The sequence below is a fragment of the Sparus aurata genome, chromosome 8 (genome assembly GCF_900880675.1).
Source record: "Sparus aurata chromosome 8, fSpaAur1.1, whole genome shotgun sequence".
NCBI lineage: Eukaryota > Metazoa > Chordata > Actinopteri > Spariformes > Sparidae > Sparus > Sparus aurata.
The window spans coordinates 879,863-902,752 of record NC_044194.1 but is presented as its reverse complement, the minus strand read 5'-3'; the positions used below and the strand labels follow the sequence as shown (position 1 = coordinate 902,752).

The following is a 22,890-nucleotide window of genomic DNA, read 5'->3' as shown; positions in this document are numbered from 1 at the left end:
TATCGTTTAAATTGATTTTACTGCTTTTTAACTTATATTCGTTATATTTGTTACTCGTTTTTTTGCCATCCCCTTTGCTGTTGTCATGTTGCAAATGTCCCCGTTGTGAGACCAATAAAGGATTATCTTATTTTATCTCATTCAGAAGGTAATTCAGTCTACCAGCTGCGCTCCAAGTAGATATGGTGTGCGCATGTGCGGAAGCTTAAGCGGACCCGTTGGTTGTCCGTCTTGGTGGATTACTATCCCTGCGTGTCTTTGGTTGTTTACTCTCCGTTGTAAAGTTTCACAGCTCGTGATTAAAGTTACAATGTGAACGCACCGTGTGACGTCAGTCATTGTACAGCTGCTGCTGAGCTCAGTGAACAGTTCGATACGAACCACAGACACAAACCGACCGACACGAAGCGAGTTTAACGCTTTTAGCACCCTGAAGTTAGCTAATGTGACGTTAGCCGCTAACGTTAGCTAACTCAGCGGGTTACTGAAGTGCACTTTGTCCCGCAGGAAGTGCAGCAGCTGCAGGAGGTCACCGACAGGTAAGATGACATAACTGAGTATAAACTGCATTAAAGTCGCTGCTAACACTTAAATACCCAAACTAGTGTGTGTTCATGTTGGATGAGTAATGTCTGCTCGTTTCATCGTCCGCTGGAAACTTGACATTAATTGAACAAGTTGTTAGCTAACGTTGGTCTGTTAGCATCGACGCTTGTTGTTTTTAAGATCACAGAAGCTAAAACGTCTAAAACAGTCTGTGATCAGTTCAACTCTTCTGTGAACAGCAGTGTGAAGTGTTCTGTTCAGCCAGGTGTGTTCAGAGAGGAGGACCGTGTAAAGTGCTGCTGGTGTGTCAATCTGAGTTGTTCATGTGGGAATAATCTGAAATAATCCTGATGCTCAACAGCTTTTACAAAGTTTTATAATTTCTTTTTTTCTCTTTAAAATAATGCTAATAACAGTTTTTTGAAATTACAAAACAAATGCAGCACAGATGACCCAAACAAAATGTTAATGGGCTTAAACAAACTAAATAATCCAACAGTCTTTGTTTTCATGACAGAATAAACTGAATAAACAAACTGACTTTAAAGATCGACACAGTTTATACTATTCTACCTATGTATATGTGGCGGACCCTGCCACCTCTCTAGCTTCAGTGTTCTGGGACCTGATGTTCCTCTGAGAACAGTTTGTTTACTCATTTGTGGAACAAAGTTTGCATCCTTTTATTACCAGAAAACTGAACGATTTATATCAACAGATCCAGATTGTTGTTTGGATCCACTCTCACCTACCAGCCACCTGAAGACACCTGAAGGTTTTCTGTAAGACTCTAAAATGATTTCCTGAGAAAATAACATAAATATAGGAAAAACATCTCATCTGATAATGTTAAATAAAGTTATAAACAAAATCCTGGATCCGTCTCTTTATCTGGATCAGCACCAGAACTTAATCAGGACTGTTCTGAGCGGTGACCCGTCCTCCTGAGTTTGGTGTAAATCTGTTGTGTCGTTTTTGTGTAATTCTGCTGACGAACAAACAAACAAACAAACCGTGGCGGAGGAAACGACGCTGAATCTAAACAGGCAGAAAACAAATGTATAAGAAGAAAAATGTTGTTAAAATCTGGATCCGAGTTTTCAAACATCTTTGAATGAAAACCATTTTCCCCCGTCTGGTTGTGATACGAGGATTCAGACACATTAAAATCTATTACTTTATCTTCATTTATTGATTGATTTATGACTGATCTGTGTTATTGATTAGCACCACGATGTGAAAAGTAAAGCTTTCAGAGAAATGCAGTGAAGTAAAGAATCTCTCTGAAATGTTGTGAGTCAACATGTAGTAGTAAAAATGTCAGTAACTGAGTAAATGTGTTTATTTAAAGTAACTGAGTACTTTTACTCTCTGAATAATGTAACTGTTCCTGTTCTGCAGCTCTGACGCCGCCTGGGATGATGGCGAACCCTCTGAGGTCCGAGGTCGTCCGACTCTACAAGAATGTGAGAGTGTGTGTGTGTGTGTGTGTGTGTGTGTCTGTTGTACACCATGAATTTATTGATAAAACACAGAAACAGTCATTATCAATAATTGCTTGAATATAAGCAGTAAATAGAAAATGACTGTTTTCAACTCTAAACATCTCTAATAATTTAGTGACTTCATCAATAACTTCTGACAGCACAAACAAAGTTTCTTCACTTATAAAGTGAAAAGTTTCTTGTTTTCATGAAGTCTTTTTCTTCTTATAACGACATATTTTCATGTTATGATACATTTTGTTAAACTGAAGACTCATGAAACTAAACGTACAAACTGAGGTCATGGAGCTGAAACCATCAGTTCATTTATTCAACTAAAGATTAAATCAATCAGCAACTCTTTAGGTATTTTATTTATCAGTTCAAGTAATTAAAAAAAAGGACAAAAGTCCAAATCGTCTGCAGTCAGTTTGTTAAATATGAATATGTTCTGGTCTCTTCTTTGTAAACTGAAGATCTTTGGGTTGAAGACGAAACACTGATCAACATTTTATAAACTGAACAACGAATCGATTAATCCAGAAATAATCGTCAGTTGCAGCAGAACTTTAAAAGTTTCTTAAAACAGTTGCTGAATAATTTTTCAGCAAACACGTGGAGACTTTTTTCATGTATGAACATTTTTTTTTCTATTCCTGTTTGTAGCAAAACAAAATCTTAAACAGATTCTGACTCTTTTCTCTAGATTTCATTTTCTTTTCATGTTTGTCAATCAAGTCAATTTTTTCCCACCAGATAAAAAAAATAAATGTATTCAGAAATGTTAAAGATGAATCTCTTTAGTGAAAGTATCACAGAGTCCAGAAAGACAGCACGTGTGAAACCAGGACGAACATGAACACTGGAGTTGTGCAGAGAACACGAGGTCGTGAAGCGCTTCAGCTCAGAAGGAATATTAAAAATGAAAACTCAGAAAAATGAGCCGTGCATAGAAAGACATTTAAAAAAAACGTCAGATAATTCTTCACAACTTTTTCCTCCAGCAGCTGTTGAGTCTTTAACACAGGAGAGCGTTTGAGAAAAACTGCTCGGTTGTTTAATAAATCAGAATAAACCACATTAATACAAAGTGTTTCCCTCCGTAGTGAAATGTGTTGATGTTCATGTTCTTCCTCCCGTGTGACTCCACAGCTCCTCTACCTCGGACGAGAGTATCCCAAAGGCGGCGACTACTTCAGGGACCGCCTGCGAGCAGCGTTCATTAAAAACAAAGATGTGCAGGACCCGGAGCGGATCAAGGAGATGATCGCTCGGGGGGAATTCGTGGCCCGAGAGCTGGAGGCGCTCTACTACCTGAGGAAGTACAGAGCCATGAAGAAACGCTACTACGAGGACTGAAGACCTCAGCAGAGACTCACGTCCACTCTGATGTCAGTCTGTCAGTCAGTCACTAATGAGCATTAAATCATCCTGTTTTTAACAAATGAGACAAACATACAAGGAAAAATCTTACAGTTTATTTCAGGCTCATTAAACAACAGACTGGAACGCCGTCCTCTCAGAACTAAAGTAAACCTGTAGCAGCTCCAAGGTTCGATTCCTGAAGAGTTCGTTGAGTACGGAGAGAAAACGGTTAAATAAAAGTATAAAAACGACGAGCTGTGAGGTGATGAGTCGTCTTTCATCCAACTACAGTGTCACGCTGTGTCCCGGAGGGGGTCAGAGGTGGGGGGGTGCCAGGGAGCCTCCGTCAGCCAGGTTGGCTCTGCAGATGGGACAGGTGGTGTTATCCTGTCGGGTGGAGAACAGGCATGATCACAACATGTTCAGCATTTAGGTCAGAAACACAAACAAAACGTCCAGCTCAGCATCCACAAACACCTCCTGTGAGCTCTGACACTCAGGTGGAGGTAACAAACATCCGTCCTCAGGGGGCCATAGAGAGCCAATCAGAGGGCAGCAAAAAAAACTTGCTGTCTGAGGAGTAACGTGGACGAGAAAAGATGAATACATGAAGAGGTGACGAGACGGCAGCTCACGCTCACACCGAGTAACGATTTACAGGTGAAATTACAACACATGAAATTAATCTTGTCGTTTGAAGTGTTGAAACTTAATCTGTCATCCTGCCTGGAAACAGACGACACCGACAGAACCCGACGCTCCAGCTTCACAACAAGACGCTCACTATCTGTAGAGCGCTGTGTCCATTCACTTCCTGCCGCTGCAGCTTCACATTAAAAGCTTTTAACTGACTGTTGTTTCTGTTTTCAAAAATACGTGTGTACATGAAATCATTTTGGTCTGATGTTTTCCACCAAAACGAACCGAACGAGTCAAAGAAGTCAGAAATGAAAGCTGAAGCAGTTGATGTGAGACGGATGGAGGATTAAATGACTTCTATCAAACACATTCTGTCTGCAGCCTGTAAGTTCAGCTTGGTATATTACTTTAGAAGCTTGTTTTGTAACACCCTGTCGGCCATCGTTAAATCAAAGAAAACTCTGGTGGCCGCAGCTGTTCTCTAATAAACCATCTGTCATATTTAACTTGCAGAGATGAGAGCTGAACTCTCTCAGTCTTTGTATCAGAACATGATGTGTTACCTTCAACCATCGGTCGATACACTGGACGTGGTAGTCGTGGAAACAGGGCAGCATCCTCAGCTTCTCTCCGTCGGTGTAGTCACAGAAACAGATCTGACACCTGTCAACAGTCAGCAGAGAGTCAGCAGCAGACAAACAGCATCATTACAGCATCACAGAGAATCCTGAAAACCTGGTCCCGGTCCTGCCGGACCAGCTGAGGACTCACTGAGTGTTTCCAGCGCTGCTGGCAGACTGGAATGTTTTGGTGGGAAACCTCTGGATCTCCCTCCGACTCAACTTCTTGGACACAACGGCACCTTGACGCTCCTCGAACGCCAGCAGAGCCTGACAGACGAGATCAACAGGAGAATTACTCAACTGGTTTTGTTTGAAGCTGCTGCTCAGCTGTTGTTGTGTGTTTACACCCAGGAACACACACACACACACACACACACACACACACACACACACACACACACACACACACACACTAATAGGGGTCGTCTCTTCCATCTCACCTCGTAGTCGTTTCCTTGAACGTCTCCTGAAAACTCAGGCATGTCGTTCCGTCTCCGGCCCCGCCCACGTCTTCTGCGCTGACCAGTCATTTCTGTGCAAACAGCGACAGCCAATCAATGTATTTACATCCTGTCATCATCTCTCGTTGTGCAGAAGTCCGCCTCCTCAAACCCTGAGGTCCTTCTACTGCACTGTGATCAGACACACCAGCGGCTGGAGTTCCCAGAGAAGTTCAACCAGCGATCGTCCCAGATATTGATGGATGATTACAGGAGCAGGATACTGAACACAGTGAATTCAGCACCAACGTGGTTTCCTTCTGAACAGGACCTCTAACTGAGTGCACTGAGTTCACTCCCTGCAGCTACGTGCCTGACAGTTTGTCGCACTAGCTAACGTTGCTAACATGAAGGATTTGTGCCGACCAGGTAAACGCAGGATGTGTGTTTACTATCTTACCGTCTTCTAATCCGACCAGAGGAGAGACGGCAGCCAGCAGCTGTGGCATCCAGCTGTTCTCCATGAACGAGTAATACTGCAACAACACAAGTCGCAGCCGTCAGAGATCTGCTGTCACACTCACAGTACGTCTCAGCAGGACTAACTGTTGACTTTGTTCACAGGTAGAAAAGTATGTCTCACCCTCTGATGGCTCTGCTGCTGCTGCTGCTGCTGATGAAGAAGATGATGATGAAGATGATGATGGTGGTGGTGCTGGTGTCTGCTGTGGGCCTCCTCTTGGTCAAACTGGGCCTGAATGAGCAAAGAGCATCATGAACATTTCCACAATCTGCTCAGGTTAGCAGTTTGTGTGCAACAGCTCAGGTGGAGGATCGTACCTGCAGGCTTCGAGCGAGCACCTCGTCTTCCTCCAGCTGCACCAGGCGAACCGCGGCCTCTTCATCGTCACTGATGACGATCTGCTCCGGCGCCGCTGCAGAACAAATAACTGATCAGAACGGAAGCAGAGGCACTGAAATCTTCACCTAAATTCAGTGTTAAGACTTTAACACCACACAGAACCACATTTAGCATCAAACAATAATTCATAATGATGTCATTAATTAAGCAGGAAATAGATCGATGGACAGACTAATTAAAAATAATGAATGAACTGAGGTTTTCATAAAGATCTGAATGACTGAGCTGATGAGATTATTGATTCAGCTGCTGCTGGATATTTGTGAGGGGACGAGGTTCAGTACAAACGTCTTCATCTACTCCCACCTGAGGACATCCAGACTCAGTGGATTCACTTTATTTTAATCAACAACTGGAAAACTTTTGAATTGTGTGTTTTCAGACTGCATCATCATCAGGACTGAATATTAGATCCGTCCCAGCGGTCTTTGCCTTGTTTTATGTTGTCTTACAGTTTATTTTGTATGTCAGCCTGTTGAATCAGGCGTTAGCGTGTTGCTCTGCTAATGTGGCTCCTCCCAGTCTGAGCCATGTTGGACTGATGATGTAAAACTGGCGAGCCAACAGAAGAACCAGGCGCAGGTTTGATGTCAGTTACTGTTTTCATGTTTTTGTGTGTTTGAACTGCGGCGCTGGTGTCGGCTGTGATGTTAGATGAAGTCTGTTTGGTTCTGGGATGCAGGGATACGGTGCTGCAGTGATGGACAGTGGCAGAAAACTGGTGAGTTCTTTTGAACAGTGCATGTAAATCTGTTCTGGTACTGACCCAGAAGAAAAGACCCGACCTGAAAATGGACAAAACATGTCTCCTTTAAAACCATGATGATTCTCAGGTGAGTTCTGCAGCGTCTCTGTCTTCTAAGCGGAGTTATGGATGTTTATTCTGGACGGACATCAGAGATACTGACGGAGGAAGTCCCTCTGAATCTTTAAATATATACAACGTGTCGATTCATGGTAGATTTTACTGAGTTTGTGCACGTTGTCCTCACCTGTTGATGTGTTTCCTTGCTCTCCATTCAGCCACCGCCTCTCCTCTGCAGTCAGGAAGGACAGAGAGTCAGAGGTGGGTGGTGCTGATGGAGGTGAGGGTGATGCTGACACTGTCGCTGTCGGACTCTTCTTCCTCCTCCCGCTGTAAAAAGCAGGACTAGGATCTGCTGTGGTGCCCGCCACAGAAGAAGCCACCTCTTCCACTTCCTCCTCTGATACTGGTGTGAGGTAGGAGGAGGAGGAGGAGGAAGATGATGAAGATGAACAGGATGCAGTGGACAGAGGGGCCTCCAGCCAGCTGCCCAGAGGGAAAGACCGGAGAGATGAAGCTGGAACAAAGCCGACACTCTGCTCTGCCATCGCTGCAGCCAGCCGCCTGCGTTTGGATTTATGTGAAAATCCTCGTTCACTGCCAGCAGAAAGTTGCGGCGGTCCTGGAGAACCGCTGACCGCCACCTGAGGACGGGCAGATGCAGCAGTCAACATCTGGACAAACAGAGCTGATGGCGCTGAGAAGAGGACCGGAGTCAGACAACATGTGACTTACAGGACTGAAATGTTCCTCTGCGATGCGCCTGTGTTTCCTCCGTTTGCCGAGTCTGGGGCTGAAACAAACACATTGTACTTTAAAACAACAGGTTGGTTGTTTAATGGCACTAAAACAGACAGAAACTCTTTAACTTACATTTTATTAAGAAACTAATATTGTTATTGCATCACAAACAGGACACCTGTTTTTTAAAGTGAACACCCAACAACCTTAAACAAGGCATCATAGATCCTCCTGCACACACAGCGGATAAAAGCTCTGTGGAACCTCGTCAGCCTTGTTTAGTTTACAGCTCGCTTCACTTCCACACATCTGATCTGAGACTTCATGGTGACAAACCGAGCCTTCAAACAGCGGTAGAGTTTTATAATAACCAGAAACATGCAGGTTTGTAGCAACACAACATTAGTGAATGAAATCAGTATTCTGATATCCACAAGTCACCAAGTGCAGCTTTCAGGATCCAAGAACCTCAGAGACTCTTTATCTGGGCCACGTTTGGACTTTGGAGGGATTTAACGATGCTGCAGATTCTGCAGACGGCAGGTCAAAAAATCAATCACTAAATAAAGTGTTTAAACCCTTCAGCACACTTGACGAATCATTTTAGAAATATGTATAATGGGGCGCGCAGGTGGTCGAGTGGTTAGAGCACATACCACATACGCAGCCGACCCCGGTTCGATTCTGGCCGGAGGTCCTTTGCTGCATGTCACATCCCCCTCTCTCTCCCATCTTTCCTATCTGTCTACTGCTTAATAAAGGTGTCTATGCCGGATAAAATCTTAAATAAATAAATAAATAAATATGTATAATGGAAACATGTACGTACTGTTTATAGATCCATAAAGACACATTCTATAGAATCTGGAATAAACGGGTCAACTGTGAGCAGACTTTGTATTAAAGCTCCGTGTCGCTGAGCCCGGCAGGAGAAGCAGGAGTCTCTGTAATCAGGATCCTGTCGTTCAGAGGTGAGTGTGAGCTTGGGTGTGTTTGTTATATTTCCCGGTCCTTGCTGTTTTCTGTAAGTGTCGGGGAGGAACATCCAAAATCAGCAAGAAGGTGCTGAGCGACATGTTATTCTTGTTGTTATATGAAGTGTAACTTGATGACGCTGTTTGTTGGAGGCGCCGACACTGAGCTGGTGTTTAACCACAGCAGATGTTTACTCTGAAGAAACAGGAAGTGTTTGCTGGAATTACCCTGATGTTCCTTCACTTTCTCTTTCACAGTGAGCGTCTGTCAGTTTCTTTTTCTAGCTGAACTTTCTTCTTTCGTTTCTTTTACTGCTCGTAATCATTTTATCTGTTCTGAAGTCCTCTGATGTGACGTCCTTTTATTCTTTTTATTTTTGCATTTATCTTTATCTGTTTCTCTTCCTTTCCTGTTTTGATCAGGTTTTTTCTTTTTACTTGTAATGACTCATATAACTTTCTGTGTTTTTACATGTTCTGATCCGTCTTCTTGTTTTAACCTCAGACTCGACTTCTTTGTGTTTGTTAAACTGTTGACTGTTGATTCTGTCAGAGTTTCCTGCTTTGGTTTGATTGTCAAAGCACTTTGTAAACTCTGTTTTTAAAGGTGCTGTAGAAATAAAGTTTAATATTATTGTTATTAGTTTAATGTATTTGTCTGCTGGTTCATCTGAAGCACATTACCAACAGGACTTAGTTTGTAGTCTCTGCTGTCACACACTGAAGTGTTCCCTGTATTACTAGTTACATCTCTGCAGTGTGAGGTGAGTCTACGTCACCTGGGGGTTTCCGGGACGATGACGGACAGATCATGGTAGAGGACGTCAGCCGGGTCGAGGAGGCAGCCTCGGTTCAGACCTCCGGGACTGTCCGGTTCCGACGAACAGGGACTCCCTGAGCACGGCTCCTCCATGGCCTCCTTCAGGACTCTTACACACCTCGATCCTGACTGGTCAGCTCCAGTCTGCTCTCATGTCTGCAGAGAGAATTACCGAGCCGGTGGAGACTGATAATTAGCAGAGCAGCTAAAACTTAGTCCGACACAAAGCTGCGATTAATTAATCCAATTCCTGACGTTAAAAGAGATCAAACTTGTTAGTGTGCCATTAATATAAAACTACTTAAGAGTCCAACACAGTCAAAGATGTTGTTACAGAAACCTGCTTCATTAAAATCAAACTGAACTCAGCATCCGTCTGTTAGCAGTTAGCTTACAGAGGTGAGTTAGCCAAAGGAGCCGCAGATAAACGAACACGAACATAATCTGCGTGAGAATCAATTAAACTTGACTTCTTCCGTTTACATCATGATTATAAACGTGTTGTTGATTCACTTTACCGTTTAGACGTTGTGGTTTTGGTTCTTTTCGGTTGGTGATCGACGTTCTTCAGCAGAAAGTAACCGCTGGAATCACAACAGGAAGTGCACTGCGAAAAAGATCCGGAACTTCCGGTGTAACACCAAAAAAAGTACCGAAAATCCCTGTTTATATTTGTTGAGTTTGAATTTCAGTTTTCTCTTTCACATGAGAAAAATAAACAAAAACTGTGGTTCAAACTGCAGCTCAACTACATGAATATAATATAAAATAAATTATGGTTAATGTCTTTGTATTGTGTCACGTGATGAGTTCCGTCAAAGCACAAATATAAATCAATAAAAAAACTACACACAAAATAAATGTTTGACGGTATATGAAAGAGGAAAGGTTGTGTTGTGTTCCTATCCATAACACCTGTAACACCTGTGGATGCTTGGGTTGTGAATAAACTTGAATTATTAAATGTATTTATTCAAATTGGTGGCAAATAAACTGAGGACAGTTGTTTGTAAATTAGTGGTAAAAATATATATATTTTTTAAATGAGAATTTGTAAAAGAAACACCGAAACATATTCTCAGTCTCAGTGTCAGAAAACAACCAGTGCAGGATTACCACCAGTTGATTTAAAATAATTTGATCAATAATAATAATAATAACTGAGACATAATATAAAGATAATAAAACTAGATTTTAACTCGAGGGTCTCAGGACAATCACATTAATTCACCAACTGTGAAATAAGGTGATTCATGTGGGACCTTTTCACTTGTAGAAGATATTATAATATTAATCTCAGTACATTTTGAAATGTACTGATATTTTCTAAACTTAATTCAGAACACACAAGTGTATACAACCACATAACAACCCATAAGCCACCTGTGATTACTGAATATAATTTCTTACATAATATATTAGAAGACTAAAACTCACCCACCACTTGTTCCCGATCCATGCACTCCACACACTGAAGTACTTTTATGTCCGTCCCAGGTCTTCTCTGTGTCGAGTCACTCAATGTTTGTTTTGGTTGTGTTATGTATTAGTGGAAAAACAAATTGAAGGTGTGGCTTTGGATCCGGTCCTGGATCTGGTCCAGCCCTGGGGGCCCTCAGTGGAAAGTCTGTGAAGTCATTCTGTTGATATTACATCTGAACTTTCTCTTTCTCACATCCTCAAAACAGACTTGTTACTTTAGTTTTTACATCTGAGGGGGTTTAGGGATTATTTTCATTTGGCATCATTTCATGCCACGTTCCCAACATCACAAGACTGATTTCAACCCATCAGTGCACATCAAGCACAGCAGACGCAGCGAGATGAAACACGTAGAAGACGTAAGAAGACGCAGACAGACAGAGAAGGAGTCTGCAGAGACCCTGCAGCCTCCTCCTCCCTCGAGCTTCTCACTTTGTTGCTGCTCAGTAAAGAAGTTTCTTCGACTGGAGAAAACGTGTGTGGACTTTTGAGACCTCTGTAAAAGAGACTGGCCTGTCGAGCAACAACACTTCATATTAATTATTAAAGTGAACATTTTGACTGGAGACGCTAAAATAAAAAAACAACCAAACTGGTCTGTAGAAAAACAATCATGTATTTAATTCTCTCTCACAGGGGTCAAAGTGATTTCCAGTTTGTTGAAACAATAATTTATACAAAGCGTTTGTATTAAGAGATCATGTGTGTTTGTTTGTAATATAACTAGTTTTACAAGTTGTCCAATCTTTTAGTGACCAACAGTCTTTCCAGACGTGTTCTGTTCTCTCTAGTGGACTCACACGAAGCAACACCACAGCAGAACCTGCTGTTCTGTCTCACTGAGGAATCAACTTAAACACAACAGAGAACTCATGACAACATGACAACACTATAGGGTTACAACTACAGTAACCGTGGTAACCCCAACCAAGAACACATCCTTAAAATAGGAACTAGCTCCGTCGCCGTGGTAACAGCAGTCTAGAAGAGCATGGACTGCAGAGACTTACGGACGGTGGCCATCTCCTGCTGTTGCTGTGGAGACAAGAGGATGTGACATCAGCAACCTCTGACATCATCACAAATGTATATATATGATATAATATAAATACATTATTTCCTGTGAGTCGTTTTTTTGTCTTTCTTCTCCTTGTTTGTATAAATAATTTCATTACATATTTAGACTTCATGAGTTGTATTTTCTGGAGATGCTGCACTCGTCTGTTTATTCTGTCGACTGTACGCAGATAACAACAACATAATCAGCTGCTAATTCACGTCTGCTCCACAAGTAAATTAATATAGTTGTTACTTTTACTGATTCATTGGTTTTATTTCCATCCCACTGTGGTTGGTTAATCTGCTGTTCACAAACAGACTGAGAGCTGATCAATTAATTTAGATACAGTTAATAAGGTAAAAGCCAGATAATTGATTTAAAAAGCTGTCTGACAGAGATCATGAATTGAAGCCAATGTGCGGCTGTTTACTGCACGTCAAGCGTAACTTAGTGCCCGTCCATCAGTCAGGCTTCAGTCTGCCCTCTCCTCTCCTCTCACCGTGTCCATGAGGATCTTCTTCTGCAGCGTGGCCATCTCCTTTCTCAGCTCTTGTTGCGCCCCCTGCAGGAAAGCATCATGGCTCTTCTCCGTTTCCTCCATGTTCTGGGGGAAATACAGAATGTGATTCAGTCTGACTTCTTTCCTAAATTAAGAATTCAGACGACAAATGCATCTATCTCATTTCCTTCCTGCAGTTCTGTAACATGGTCTGTAGCTCAGAAGACATTTTGGATGGATTATTATATCATACACAGTAAAACCTCCACTTTTTTCTGCAGGTGTCATCAGAATGTGCGATAATGTGTGAAAACGCAGCTCAAACATCGTCACCTTCACAAACTGCTCGTACAGCTCTCTGACCGTCTTCAGCTTCTGGTTCTGTACCACTCTGGCCTGCTGCAGGATCTTCTGCTGTTGTTTAAACAGATTCTACAGACAGAAGAAACACTGAGGATCATTAATCAGGATGTCATTGTACTATAATTTACTGACTCACACAGGTTAAAATGATCTGCTTTAGTCTGGCAGTAAGTGATCAGATCCTTCTTCACATTATCTTCCTCTGAAATGTGGAGGAGTAAAGTCACATGACCAAGGTAATTATTCTCCTTTTTCAGTTTCAGATTAAAAACATTTCAAGTGATTGGTTGCCACAGACTGAGAGAACACGTCCTGCAGTTCCTCTGCAGAGGGAAAGACAAATATTGTTTTTACCAATTCAGCGCAGCAAATGGCCCGAGGCTGGGACTCAAACACGGGGCCGCTGCAGCGAGGACAAAGCCTCTGTACATGGGACGCTGCGCTACAACCTCAGCTAATGGGCGCCCTACTTGATTCAGAGTTCTTACTGGTCTTTTTTTTTCAGTTCTTCACATACTAATTTTATATTTTGAAGAGATAAACACAGAAACACTTTTCATGTCTAATTCCGTCAAAACAAAGCAGCGGAATAATTTCTTACCTCCAACAAAAAAGTAATGTGTTCACCTGTGTTCGTTTGTTGGTTTGTCAGCAGGATTACACAAAAACTACTGAACAGATTTCCCCCAAACTTGTATGGAGGATGTGCCCCATTACAGACAGACCCCATTAACTCTAAGTGTGGATCCAGATAAAAGGAGGGATATAGGATTTTGTCTCATTTCCTTTAACATTGTGAGAAAAGGCTTTTTTTCTTCAATTACATTTTTACTTAATCTCTCGGGGAATAACACAGAGATTGTGATGAAAAAAATCAGGTGTATTCAGGTGCTGGGATGTATGAGTGCAATTTGATCTGAATACAGGAGACTGTTGGGTCTCTATCCAATGACGGTCTAGAACGTTCTGTAGTGGCTTGTGTTGGCAGGCACAAATTGAGGCTTCAAACCAAGATATCAAAAATGTAAGTGAAAAGGAGACAAACCACCTTTAATATAGTTCAGCATATTTCAGGAGATAATAAATAGAATTCATTTAGTCTTATTTTGATCACAGCACAGGTCAATCAGTTTCAAGTCAATGTTATTCTGTGCAGACGATATTATAACAACCAGAGACAACGCCAGCTGTAACAACTGATGAAAGTCCCTTTCACACAATCACTGCTGCCCTGAAATTCACCCGCAGATGCTTCAATACTCTGTTCTGCTTGCCAGCTTTGCACTCTATGATTACGGATACGTCCCAATACATGTAGCACAGATATCAATGCAAAAACAGTCATCATCAAGTCCTCCTGCACGCTCTACAAAGGCTCCGTCCTTAACCAGAACAAACAGTTTATCCGAGAGGTGGAAACGATCCACACAATCCAACAGGGACAGTCTCTTATATGGGCGACACTTTCAGAGTTGACACAGGTTGACCATGTTTAACATCTCCACCATCAGTCCTGCCTCTGGCTGTCGCTGAAGAGCAACGCTTTACTCAGTCTATCTAAGTCTTTAGATGTGACTTTAAATACGACCTGAGGGGATTTTCTTTTAAAAGCAGCTCCAGACGTCACAGATTTTAAAACCTGTGCGTCTGTTTAATCAATCAAGAAAGGAAGTGAACAAACATTGAGCTTCTCCTCCTGCTCCTCAGCTCGCTGGGCTTCAGCCTCCCACTGTTGGAGCGCAGACGACACCTGCTGGGAGTACTGGTGAGTCATCTTCTGCCTGAGGGGAGAGACACACACACACACACACACACACACACACACACACAGACTTTAATAAACAGTCGGATGACGTACTCTGATCTTGAACTAAAGTAAAAGTTATAACGTCACAGGACAGAAACTTTCTGTTACAAGTAAAAGTCCTGCACTTATAATTTTACTTCAGTAAAAAAGAATTATTAGCATCAAAAAGTAAAAGTACTCATTGGTTCATTCAGAATAATATACATCACAACGCTGGATCTGATTTATTAATGTGTTCATAACTTGAATGTTGCAGATGTTGAAGGTGGAGCTCATTTTATCTGTGAACCTTCTGGAATCTCATTTATTGATTGATTATATTTGGTTTCATTAATCTGAATCTGTAAAGTAACTAAAGCTGTTAAATAAATGTAGTTGATTAAAATAAATTAAGTAGTAATCAGTAATGTACAAGAACCTCAAAATTGTACTAAGTTGCCGTAGTTTTTGTTGACTGCCACTTGTTCTGATCATGTGATTTGTTGATTATATGTGTGTTTGTTAAAAGTTGATCCTTTTCATTAATAAAACGTATTTGGGGGATTTTCACAAATCTTTTGAAAGTCGGTCAGACAAAGTAAACCAGGTCAAATCTCTTCATCTTCCCTTCATAATGCTTTAACTTTGAGATTTTCTGACTTTTCCAATTCATTTACACTTCATACATTATGTTGTCTTCTTATCTTTAAACCTGCTGCAGTAACGTCATTTCCTGCAGGTTACAGGACTTTCATCAAGTTGTCTCAGTTCTGTGGTGTTTGTGAAGTCGCAGGAAGAAGAGAGTCAAACCTCTGGCTGTGATAGTTTCCCCACAGCTGCTCCAGCTTCTGTTGACTCCCCTTCATGTAGTTCTTTGTCAGAGACTCCAGACGTTTCTTCTTGGCCTGCATCACCTTGCTGATATCAGCTGGAATTTAAATAAGAGAGCAACACATATTGAAAGCAATACTGATTCCATTATTTCTTTATATTTACATTTATAATTTCATTTAGCAGATGCATTTTTTTTGGGGGGGGGGGGGGTCTGAACAAATGAGCCTTGAGCCTTCTGTGGAAGATGGTGAGTGATTCCGCTGTCCTGACAGGTAGTTTGAGTTTAAACATATTTGTATCTAGTGTTTTCTCTTTAAACAAAAAGTTAGAGCCGACCTGCTCACATGTATCACAGTCCATATTTTCTTCACACAGACAAAAAAACCTGCATAAATTATAAAATCATCAATTCTGTGATTTGAATCTGCAAATACCTGATTGAAGAGTGAATAAACGAAAATATAAGACCAAACTTTCATGACCTAACTCAACTTGATATAACTGCTCTTTTTCAACACTCAAGGGCTGCACAATTAACCAAAATATGATCTAAATCACAATATGGGTGACTAAATATCCAAATTGCAGGAGGCTGCAAGTGTTTTAGTACTTAAAAATGTGAAGAACTGTAGCGCTGCACAAACGTCCTGAACCTCATCTTGATCTCCAGATGTAAGAAAACATTTAAAAAAGTTACATTGTTGTGATTTTAATATTTTTTTTTCAGTGAAAATGAAAATGTTGATGTTAAAATGATCTCAACACCTCATTTGGAATCACATCACGTTTGTATTACCTGTATATATGTTTGTAATGTATGTTTAGTACCACAGTGTTCAGCCCTGTGCACACCTCACACCTGCATGGAGCTGCTTACCTCCGAATTTCTCCAACATGGACTGAACCTCATTTCTGAAAGTGTGGAAAATAGAAACGTTACGTTTATAGGTTTACTAATTTAGCCTTCACTAATGTTCATTTCTGCACAGTTTCCTGAGGTTACAGCACACACTCAGTACAGCTAATCCTACATGAAGCTCTCATAAAGCAGCTAATGTTAAATACCCCACAGCACACGGAGCCGCCTCCTCTTCGAAGGCCGCTGCAGGTCTCTTCTTGGCCAGCTTGTCCACTATCGGAGTTTCATCTTGTGACAGCAACATTGATCATAATTTAAAGTTAATGTCTTTTTCTTAGCTTGACTGTCGAAAAGTTACAACCAGCTAATGCTATTGCTAGTCAGCTCCACTCACCTTCTCGGACATCGTCCTCTGAGCCACTCAGCCCTTTCTTTTCATCCTCTTCAGTAAAATCAAACACTTTTTTATCAGATTTTTCCTCTGGATGTTTTTTCTTCACCTGTTTTCTCGCTGTCGCCATTCTTCCAGTCTGGTCTGTCAGTTCAGATTCAGCTAACACCACCTGATGCTACAGTACAACTCCACTAATGGCGGCCGGTGATCCGCTGGCTAACGTTATGCTTAATGCTAATATTAGCTTTGCGTTTGGCGCTTCTTCTCTTTGACAAATGTCCTGAACAAACGGACACAACTTAATTTCGGTTCTTTCCTGACATTAAGCGGAGCTCTGCCGTGGCTTCGGGTGTTAGTTCTATCCTGTGACTGAAAGTAGACTCGCCTGGTTAGACAGACACGAACTAAACCGAGCTAAGCTAACAACTAGCTTCTCAGAACTATTTTCCCGCCACAACCAGAACGAGGCTCCGGGTTAAAGGACCAGTCCGGTGTTTTATCTGCACACAGCCTTTACTTCAGTGTCAGTACCAATACCACACTTTACTTAAGCTTTATTAGAAGAACTGCAATGAAAGTTGACTTCTGTGAAACGTTTTAAGTATATTTATAATTAGTACTCGACTAAATGATCTGATGAGATGAGTGTGACTCATGAATTAGGGCAAAAAACAGGATTCTGTTGACTGAAATTACATTCTAGGGTGAACTGTTCCTTTGAAATATAATGTAGGTAAATCCTTTTTTTCTTAGATATTCGATGTTTGATTTTCTATGAGCTGTACTTTAAGGAGAAACTGACTCTTACCATGATGATATGCTCAACATAAAGAACGAGGTATATGTTCCCTGCGGCATCTTTACCTCATTCCAAGTATAACTGAAAACAGCACCAGCTCATGTCTAAGTATTATGTTTTCTTTGTCAACCTGTTCCTCTTTGTGATATACACCTAATTTTCTTGCCGTTTTGACGGATGTACTTTTTAAAAACATCCATTGAAGGCAGAATAAATGGCATGTGACCAAAAATAAAACACAAGGACTGAAATCTTGGAAAGAGACAAATATCATTTAAATGTTGACAGTTGAAATATTTCAACACTTCAATCATACTCATGAGTTACTATTAGTCTCATTTCAGAATATACTAGAAACAATACAGGAAGTGTTGCTGGCTCCAACACCTTCAGACAGGCCAGAAAATCAATCAGCACATCAACATGTAAAAAAATATATCACACCAAACTGAAATATAAAAAACATTTCATTTTCTTGTTTTACTTTCCGTTCATCCTGTAAGTGGATGGAAACAGACATAAACAGAGAGCTGTCCATGATGACGCAGGGGAATCTGAAGCTACAGGATTCAGTTCAGTCAAATATCAAACTTCTCTTCACAAATACAATGTCCGTTCTCTTCGTAGTCCTCTCGTGTCACCACGATCTCGTCGTAGTCTGGACTGTGTGCCAGCAGCTTCCCTCCTTCCCAGGAATAACAGATTGGACTGCAGGACGAGACAGTAAACACCATTAATAACACTATTTTCACAAGAATGTATCCTGTGATGATTATTCTGTTTACATACTTTCATTTACTTTGTGACGGTTCCTGTAGTTACATCAAGATAACTTCTACTTTACTTTGTCTCATCTGTGAACATGAGAGCACTGAAACGCAGCCACAGTGTTTAAGTTGTTTTACTGACTGTCACAGAGCGCTGGACGCAGCGAGCAGGAGGAAATCCTCACTTCTCAGAACTTAAAGCTGTTGTTACGTCTCACGTCTGGATTAGTTATGATCAACAGATCACTGGTTTGACATCTGTCATTTACATTTTCAGGCTCTTCTTTAAAAATGTCAAAAAAAAAATAAAAAAAAATACACAAACAAAAGAAAGTAAGTTTGATACAAAGTTCAGTTTCTTAAATCCGTCCAGACTGGACCCTCATAAACCAACATGTCCTCTGGTAGCAGTCAGCTGATCCTCTTCATCACACAGGTGTCTGGAAGTGATGCTGCAGGCTAACGCTAAGCTAGCTGCAGGCTAATGCTAAGCTAGCTGCGTCACCTTTGTAGTGTTTCTTTTGGATGCACTGAAGGAGGCAAAGTTGGGAGAAAAACTTCTGGAAGAATTAACGATCAAGAATTTGATTATCCTTGACTGATTTAGAATCAAAATCGTGACATCCCTACTGTTAAATATGCGTTATTGAAAAGAAGACTGAATTGTTCTTAAACTTCATTAAAGCTTCTTGCACACATTTATCATCAACTCTGCAAGAACCAGACTCATGATGAACAGTAAAAAAGAAAAACAGGATTAAAATCGATGCAGAGACATCATCTTTTATTTTCTACACATTCTTCTTCCTTGCAAAGCCTGGTGCCTACATTGCCCACAATGCAACTCTTTCTCTGACAGCTGTGTTGGAGATTGTGGTGGTTACGCTCGTAGCAGCTAATGTAGCTAAACTTACGATTACGAGGACTATTCAAACTTACTTTGCAGGTTGCAGGACCGACACTGGGAGGTGAGCCGGGGCGAGTGAACGCAGCTCTGCCTCCAGTCGCTCTCTGAAGCCTGGAAACAAAGTGTTTCCTCCAGTCAGGACGATGTTCTGGTAGAAGTGTGGCTGCATGTCTGATGGCAGAAAACACTGTCAGCAGCTTCTAACACATACAAACATACTGTGCTAATGGTTGTTTATTTGCTGTTAAACATGACGTCTAAAGCAGAAGACTGTCTGTGCTGTGACCTTCTGGCAGGGACTGGATGGAGTCCACGATGGCCTCCGGGATGCCCATCTCCTGGATGCCGATGTCTGCCGGGTGGAAGAGCATCTCAGGAACAGCAAAGCGCTCGTTTGCCAACCGCAAGATCTGCTCTCCTGTCTTGTACTTTCCACTGAAGACCATCTCCTCTCGTGGCTGGAGGACAGAAAGACCAAAGAGGAGGAAGGATGAACAGCAGCCACGTGCACAAAATAAGACACATGACCAGGATGATCAGACTGACGTGTCACTCTGTGTTAGCAACTCATAATGACAAATATTGGAGAATGTTTTCTCACCTTGCAGAAACCTTTTTTGATGGAGCTGAAATCTGGAAGAACATAATCCCTCATCACAGAGTTTTCCTCCCCTTTCATCCTGACAACAGAGCACATAGAACATCGTGTCAGGGACCTCCTGATGCAACACTGACCTGCAGTATGATGATGTTGTGAGAGCAGAGAATGTGCTTCTTCATGACCTCTGGTTGGGTCTTGCATATCTGAAGAAGACAGTCTTCCTCCATATTAACTGAGCTTTAGAGCTGCTGTCTTAATGCTTTATATTACCGTTCAGAACTAAATGTTAGCTAAATGTAAACAGAAACAGCCTGCAGGAGAATTGTTGAAATGATTTACAATGACAGGATCATCTGACCCGTTACACAGCACAGTAAACTGCTCAGTCTGTGCTGCTGTGCTGTGTCTCAGCTTACTGTGCGATCTCCATGTCCTCGTAAAACTGCGAGGAGACGTAGCAGACGTCTTCTTTCACTTGGTTGATTACATGAGTTTCATCCATGACATGTAGCTGGCTGGAAGAAAGAGGGATGAATTTAAGTAGTTTGATCTTAGTGATAAGAATCACTGTGTTCATGTTCAGATATTCTCTCTAGAAGTGGAATTGAAGTGATTTGACCTCTTGAAAGAAACTTTTCTGCCACTTGAGACAAAAACAGTCAAACCGTACTGAGTGAATTTACCGATATGAAATGATCTCCTTCAGGTGATTGGTCAGTAGCTTCCCTCCTACGTTGATTCTGGAAGGCAAGATTAACGCATTGATCATTAGCATTCTGTAGTTGTTACTGTTAAGCGAGAGTGTTGCAGGTTCAAGACGTTGTTGCACTCGTCTGACCTGCGGATGCCTTCTTTCATTTTCCTGCTGCGACAGTAGGGGGCGATGTGGGTGAAGGAGAATCCGCTGTCGACCACCAAACAGCAGAGCTCCGAGGGTTTAGTGTGGAAGTAGTGATGAGCGCTGAGAGAGCCGGCTGGAGAACACAGAACACAGAACACAGCAGAGATTTAACACATATCTGACGAGCAGAGGGGCAAAGAAACAACAAGTGGCTTTCAGAAAAGAGTCAGATAAAGAGGAGGTGAAGTAATTTATTACTGAAAAGTGTTTTCTTTACTGTCCATCAAGAGTCTGATGGCGTTCCAGGAGTGTAACACTAAATCTGTGAACCACCGTTTAAAGACTTGGACAACAATTTCCAGAGTACAATTCTACAATGTAGTGACACAAAAACATTCTAAATAATATCACCAAGAGCAAATAATTTCACAAAACATGAAGACTGAAAAAGCAGGGCCGCACGATTAATCAAAGAAATCATAATATTGATTCATACATCTAACATTTCTCAATGACAGCGATTAACCTGTTCAGATCTCAGTCACATTTACACAGTGTAGAGTGAAACACGCTGTTAGTGCAACAACTCAATCACTTCTTCATTCACAACACTCCGCTGTCAGGTCCTATGACCACAATCACCCGACACAGCATCACCACACGTGAGGAGAAGCAGGAAGGAGACGGTCAATAGCGAGGACATCCCAGAGGCCAGGGCGGACTGATGCTGCGTTCATACTAAAAACACAACACGTTCTGGTGTGTGGAACTTTGTCCTGGTTGAAACCTGTCAGTGGTGTACGAGGAGACAAGACCTGCAAGCTGCACCGCAGGTTAACGCCACATTTATCAAGAACCAACTCAAACATCACCATAAAATCTAATATGAGTTAGCAGTGAAGGACAAGAGGAGGAGCAGGAAGCGTGGTCCCACTCCATGTTTGTCGAGCATCGACTCACCGTTGATCCTGAGAGCTGACTGGAACTGATACTCCTCAAACAGGATCTCATTCATGGACTCCTGAATGGAGGAGAAGTTAAAGTACGGCTCCGTGATGACGACACTGGTGTCTGCAAAATCCACCTGGACCCAGAACAGCAGAGGAGGTGTGAGATCAGAGGAGATTAGTAGACAATGAGATCAAACAATGTGGTTAAGAAATGGACATGAAGGACAAAAAAATGAAGCAAACTCTGAACCTTAAACATTTCCTTTCCAAACAGATGGTCCCACACTTTCCTCTGGACGTCCCAGTTGACCAGATAACCCTGTAGAGAAAGTGCCCGAGACAGAATGAGAAGGAACCTCTAAGTAGAAACCAGCTATTGTACAGCAGCGACTCTTCATGAGGTGAAACTCTCTCACCTTCTGGAAGGGAAGGATGTAAAAAAGACCTGAAGGATCTTTGATCTCATCGAGCTGATTGGCTGTGAAGGTTTTTAATCTGGACGTCTTGGAGCGAAACTGGCAGTTTGGAATGACGCTGCGACAGAAAGAGAGAAGGAAGATGACACGAGAACACCTGAAATAAATCCACACTGGGTGGGCTTGCTCTGATGTTCCCTGTACAGCTGCAACGTAATTAATTAACAAACTGTTTTCATAATTGATCATTTGATTTGAGTCATTTTCCAAGAATAACAAGGTTGAAAACTCTCATTTCCGCTCAAGTGTGAGCATGTTCTGGTTTCTCTCCTCCTCTGTGACCTGACCTGAAAACCTTTCAGGTGTGGACAAACCAAAACAAAACATTTGATGACGTCACGGGTTCTCTCTGTGCACACGGAGCCTTCAAGCTTCATGTTTGGTCCCAACTGACGTTCTGCATCCTCCGTTCGTCCATTTCAATCCGTCCAGAACAACAAACCGACCCGTTCTGAACGGAGTCGTTCGGATTTCTCCGTGTGTGTGAAGATGTGTTGATGACTGAGTGCTGCAGTCGGACGTGTTTTAGACAGATTAGCTGAACACACCGTTTATTATTAGCACTCACGTTAGCTCTCTTGCTAACAACGTACCTGACTTTCTCCTGACTGTATCCTATCTTCGCCGTGTAGGCTCCGTTGTCCAGAACTAACGTCGCCATTTTATAACTTGGCCCACGAAAAGTAGAGAAGTCAGATATCTTCCACAGTTACTGATACAGAACACATAACTACACCGAACAAACACGGAGGACACACAGGTCCGCCATTAAAGCGTAATGTTGGAGTCCCGCCTTCCAGCCAATGGCGTTCCTCTTCTCTTCTGTTTCCGGCAGACTTGACAATCTGTGAAAACCAATCATATCTTCTGCTCTATTTCTGTATGTTCATTGGTAGTTGGTACAGCCAATCGC

At 41.9% G+C, this 22,890-nt stretch overlaps 4 protein-coding genes across 5 annotated transcripts; 1 reads left to right on the top strand and 3 right to left on the bottom strand.

The window, feature by feature from the left end:
* Nucleotides 1-199: 199 nt before the first annotated feature.
* On the top strand, nucleotides 200-3,646 carry lyrm5b (LYR motif containing 5b). Its single transcript, XM_030426518.1, has 3 exons — nucleotides 200-539; nucleotides 1,948-2,012; nucleotides 3,183-3,646. The coding sequence occupies exons 2-3, from the start codon at nucleotides 1,965-1,967 to the stop codon at nucleotides 3,387-3,389; spliced, it is 255 nt and encodes an 84-aa protein (XP_030282378.1). The 5' UTR covers nucleotides 200-539; nucleotides 1,948-1,964; the 3' UTR covers nucleotides 3,390-3,646.
* On the bottom strand, nucleotides 3,489-10,028 carry LOC115586976 (histone-lysine N-methyltransferase, H3 lysine-79 specific). Of its 2 annotated transcripts, none has more exons than XM_030426496.1 (11): nucleotides 9,878-10,028; nucleotides 9,319-9,515; nucleotides 7,560-7,617; nucleotides 7,012-7,468; nucleotides 5,938-6,047; nucleotides 5,741-5,851; nucleotides 5,558-5,633; nucleotides 5,098-5,189; nucleotides 4,806-4,924; nucleotides 4,598-4,697; nucleotides 3,489-3,782 (listed from the first exon to the last, which is right to left on the bottom strand). In XM_030426496.1, the coding sequence occupies exons 2-11, from the start codon at nucleotides 9,450-9,452 to the stop codon at nucleotides 3,711-3,713; spliced, it is 1,329 nt and encodes a 442-aa protein (XP_030282356.1). In that variant the 5' UTR covers nucleotides 9,453-9,515; nucleotides 9,878-10,028; the 3' UTR covers nucleotides 3,489-3,710. The 2 variants fall into 2 exon arrangements, with proteins under 2 accessions (XP_030282356.1, XP_030282357.1); XM_030426497.1 differs by having other exon boundaries at nucleotides 5,938-6,032.
* A 1,409-nt stretch (nucleotides 10,029-11,437) lies between these two features.
* On the bottom strand, nucleotides 11,438-17,100 carry sycp3 (synaptonemal complex protein 3). Its single transcript, XM_030426512.1, has 8 exons — nucleotides 16,637-17,100; nucleotides 16,449-16,530; nucleotides 16,261-16,295; nucleotides 15,360-15,477; nucleotides 14,445-14,544; nucleotides 12,734-12,832; nucleotides 12,401-12,505; nucleotides 11,438-11,876 (listed from the first exon to the last, which is right to left on the bottom strand). The coding sequence occupies exons 1-8, from the start codon at nucleotides 16,761-16,763 to the stop codon at nucleotides 11,823-11,825; spliced, it is 720 nt and encodes a 239-aa protein (XP_030282372.1). The 5' UTR covers nucleotides 16,764-17,100; the 3' UTR covers nucleotides 11,438-11,822.
* A 586-nt stretch (nucleotides 17,101-17,686) lies between these two features.
* On the bottom strand, nucleotides 17,687-22,809 carry actr6 (actin related protein 6). Its single transcript, XM_030426502.1, has 11 exons — nucleotides 22,571-22,809; nucleotides 21,918-22,035; nucleotides 21,752-21,820; nucleotides 21,512-21,635; nucleotides 20,549-20,684; nucleotides 20,394-20,450; nucleotides 20,127-20,225; nucleotides 19,711-19,789; nucleotides 19,396-19,567; nucleotides 19,142-19,280; nucleotides 17,687-18,143 (listed from the first exon to the last, which is right to left on the bottom strand). The coding sequence occupies exons 1-11, from the start codon at nucleotides 22,636-22,638 to the stop codon at nucleotides 18,014-18,016; spliced, it is 1,191 nt and encodes a 396-aa protein (XP_030282362.1). The 5' UTR covers nucleotides 22,639-22,809; the 3' UTR covers nucleotides 17,687-18,013.
* Nucleotides 22,810-22,890: the final 81 nt, after the last annotated feature.

Bases quoted from the DNA above. Each gene is read 5' to 3' on its own strand.
- lyrm5b (XM_030426518.1), top strand. From the start codon at position 1,965: ATGATGGCGAACCCTCTGAGGTCCGAGGTCGTCCGACTCTACAAGAAT. The intron at 2,013-3,182 runs GTGAGAGTGTGT...GTGACTCCACAG, and splicing joins TCGTCCGACTCTACAAGAAT to CTCCTCTACCTCGGACGAGA.
- sycp3 (XM_030426512.1), bottom strand. From the start codon at position 16,763: ATGGCGACAGCGAGAAAACAGGTGAAGAAAAAACATCCAGAGGAAAAA. The intron at 15,478-16,260 runs GTAAGCAGCTCC...TTTAAATTCCAG, and splicing joins CATGTTGGAGAAATTCGGAG to CTGATATCAGCAAGGTGATG. The intron at 14,545-15,359 runs GTTTGACTCTCT...CTCTCCCCTCAG, and splicing joins GGAAACTATCACAGCCAGAG to GCAGAAGATGACTCACCAGT.
- actr6 (XM_030426502.1), bottom strand. From the start codon at position 22,638: ATGGCGACGTTAGTTCTGGACAACGGAGCCTACACGGCGAAGATAGGA. The intron at 22,036-22,570 runs GTACGTTGTTAG...TTTCTGTCGCAG, and splicing joins TACAGTCAGGAGAAAGTCAG to CGTCATTCCAAACTGCCAGT. The intron at 18,144-19,141 runs GTAAGTTTGAAT...CTCGTCCTGCAG, and splicing joins TCGGTCCTGCAACCTGCAAA to TCCAATCTGTTATTCCTGGG.
- LOC115586976 (XM_030426496.1), bottom strand. From the start codon at position 9,452: ATGGAGGAGCCGTGCTCAGGGAGTCCCTGTTCGTCGGAACCGGACAGT. The intron at 7,618-9,318 runs GTGACGTAGACT...TGTTTGTTTCAG, and splicing joins ATCGTCCCGGAAACCCCCAG to CCCCAGACTCGGCAAACGGA. The intron at 5,634-5,740 runs GTGAGACATACT...GTGTTGTTGCAG, and splicing joins AGCAGCAGAGCCATCAGAGG to TATTACTCGTTCATGGAGAA.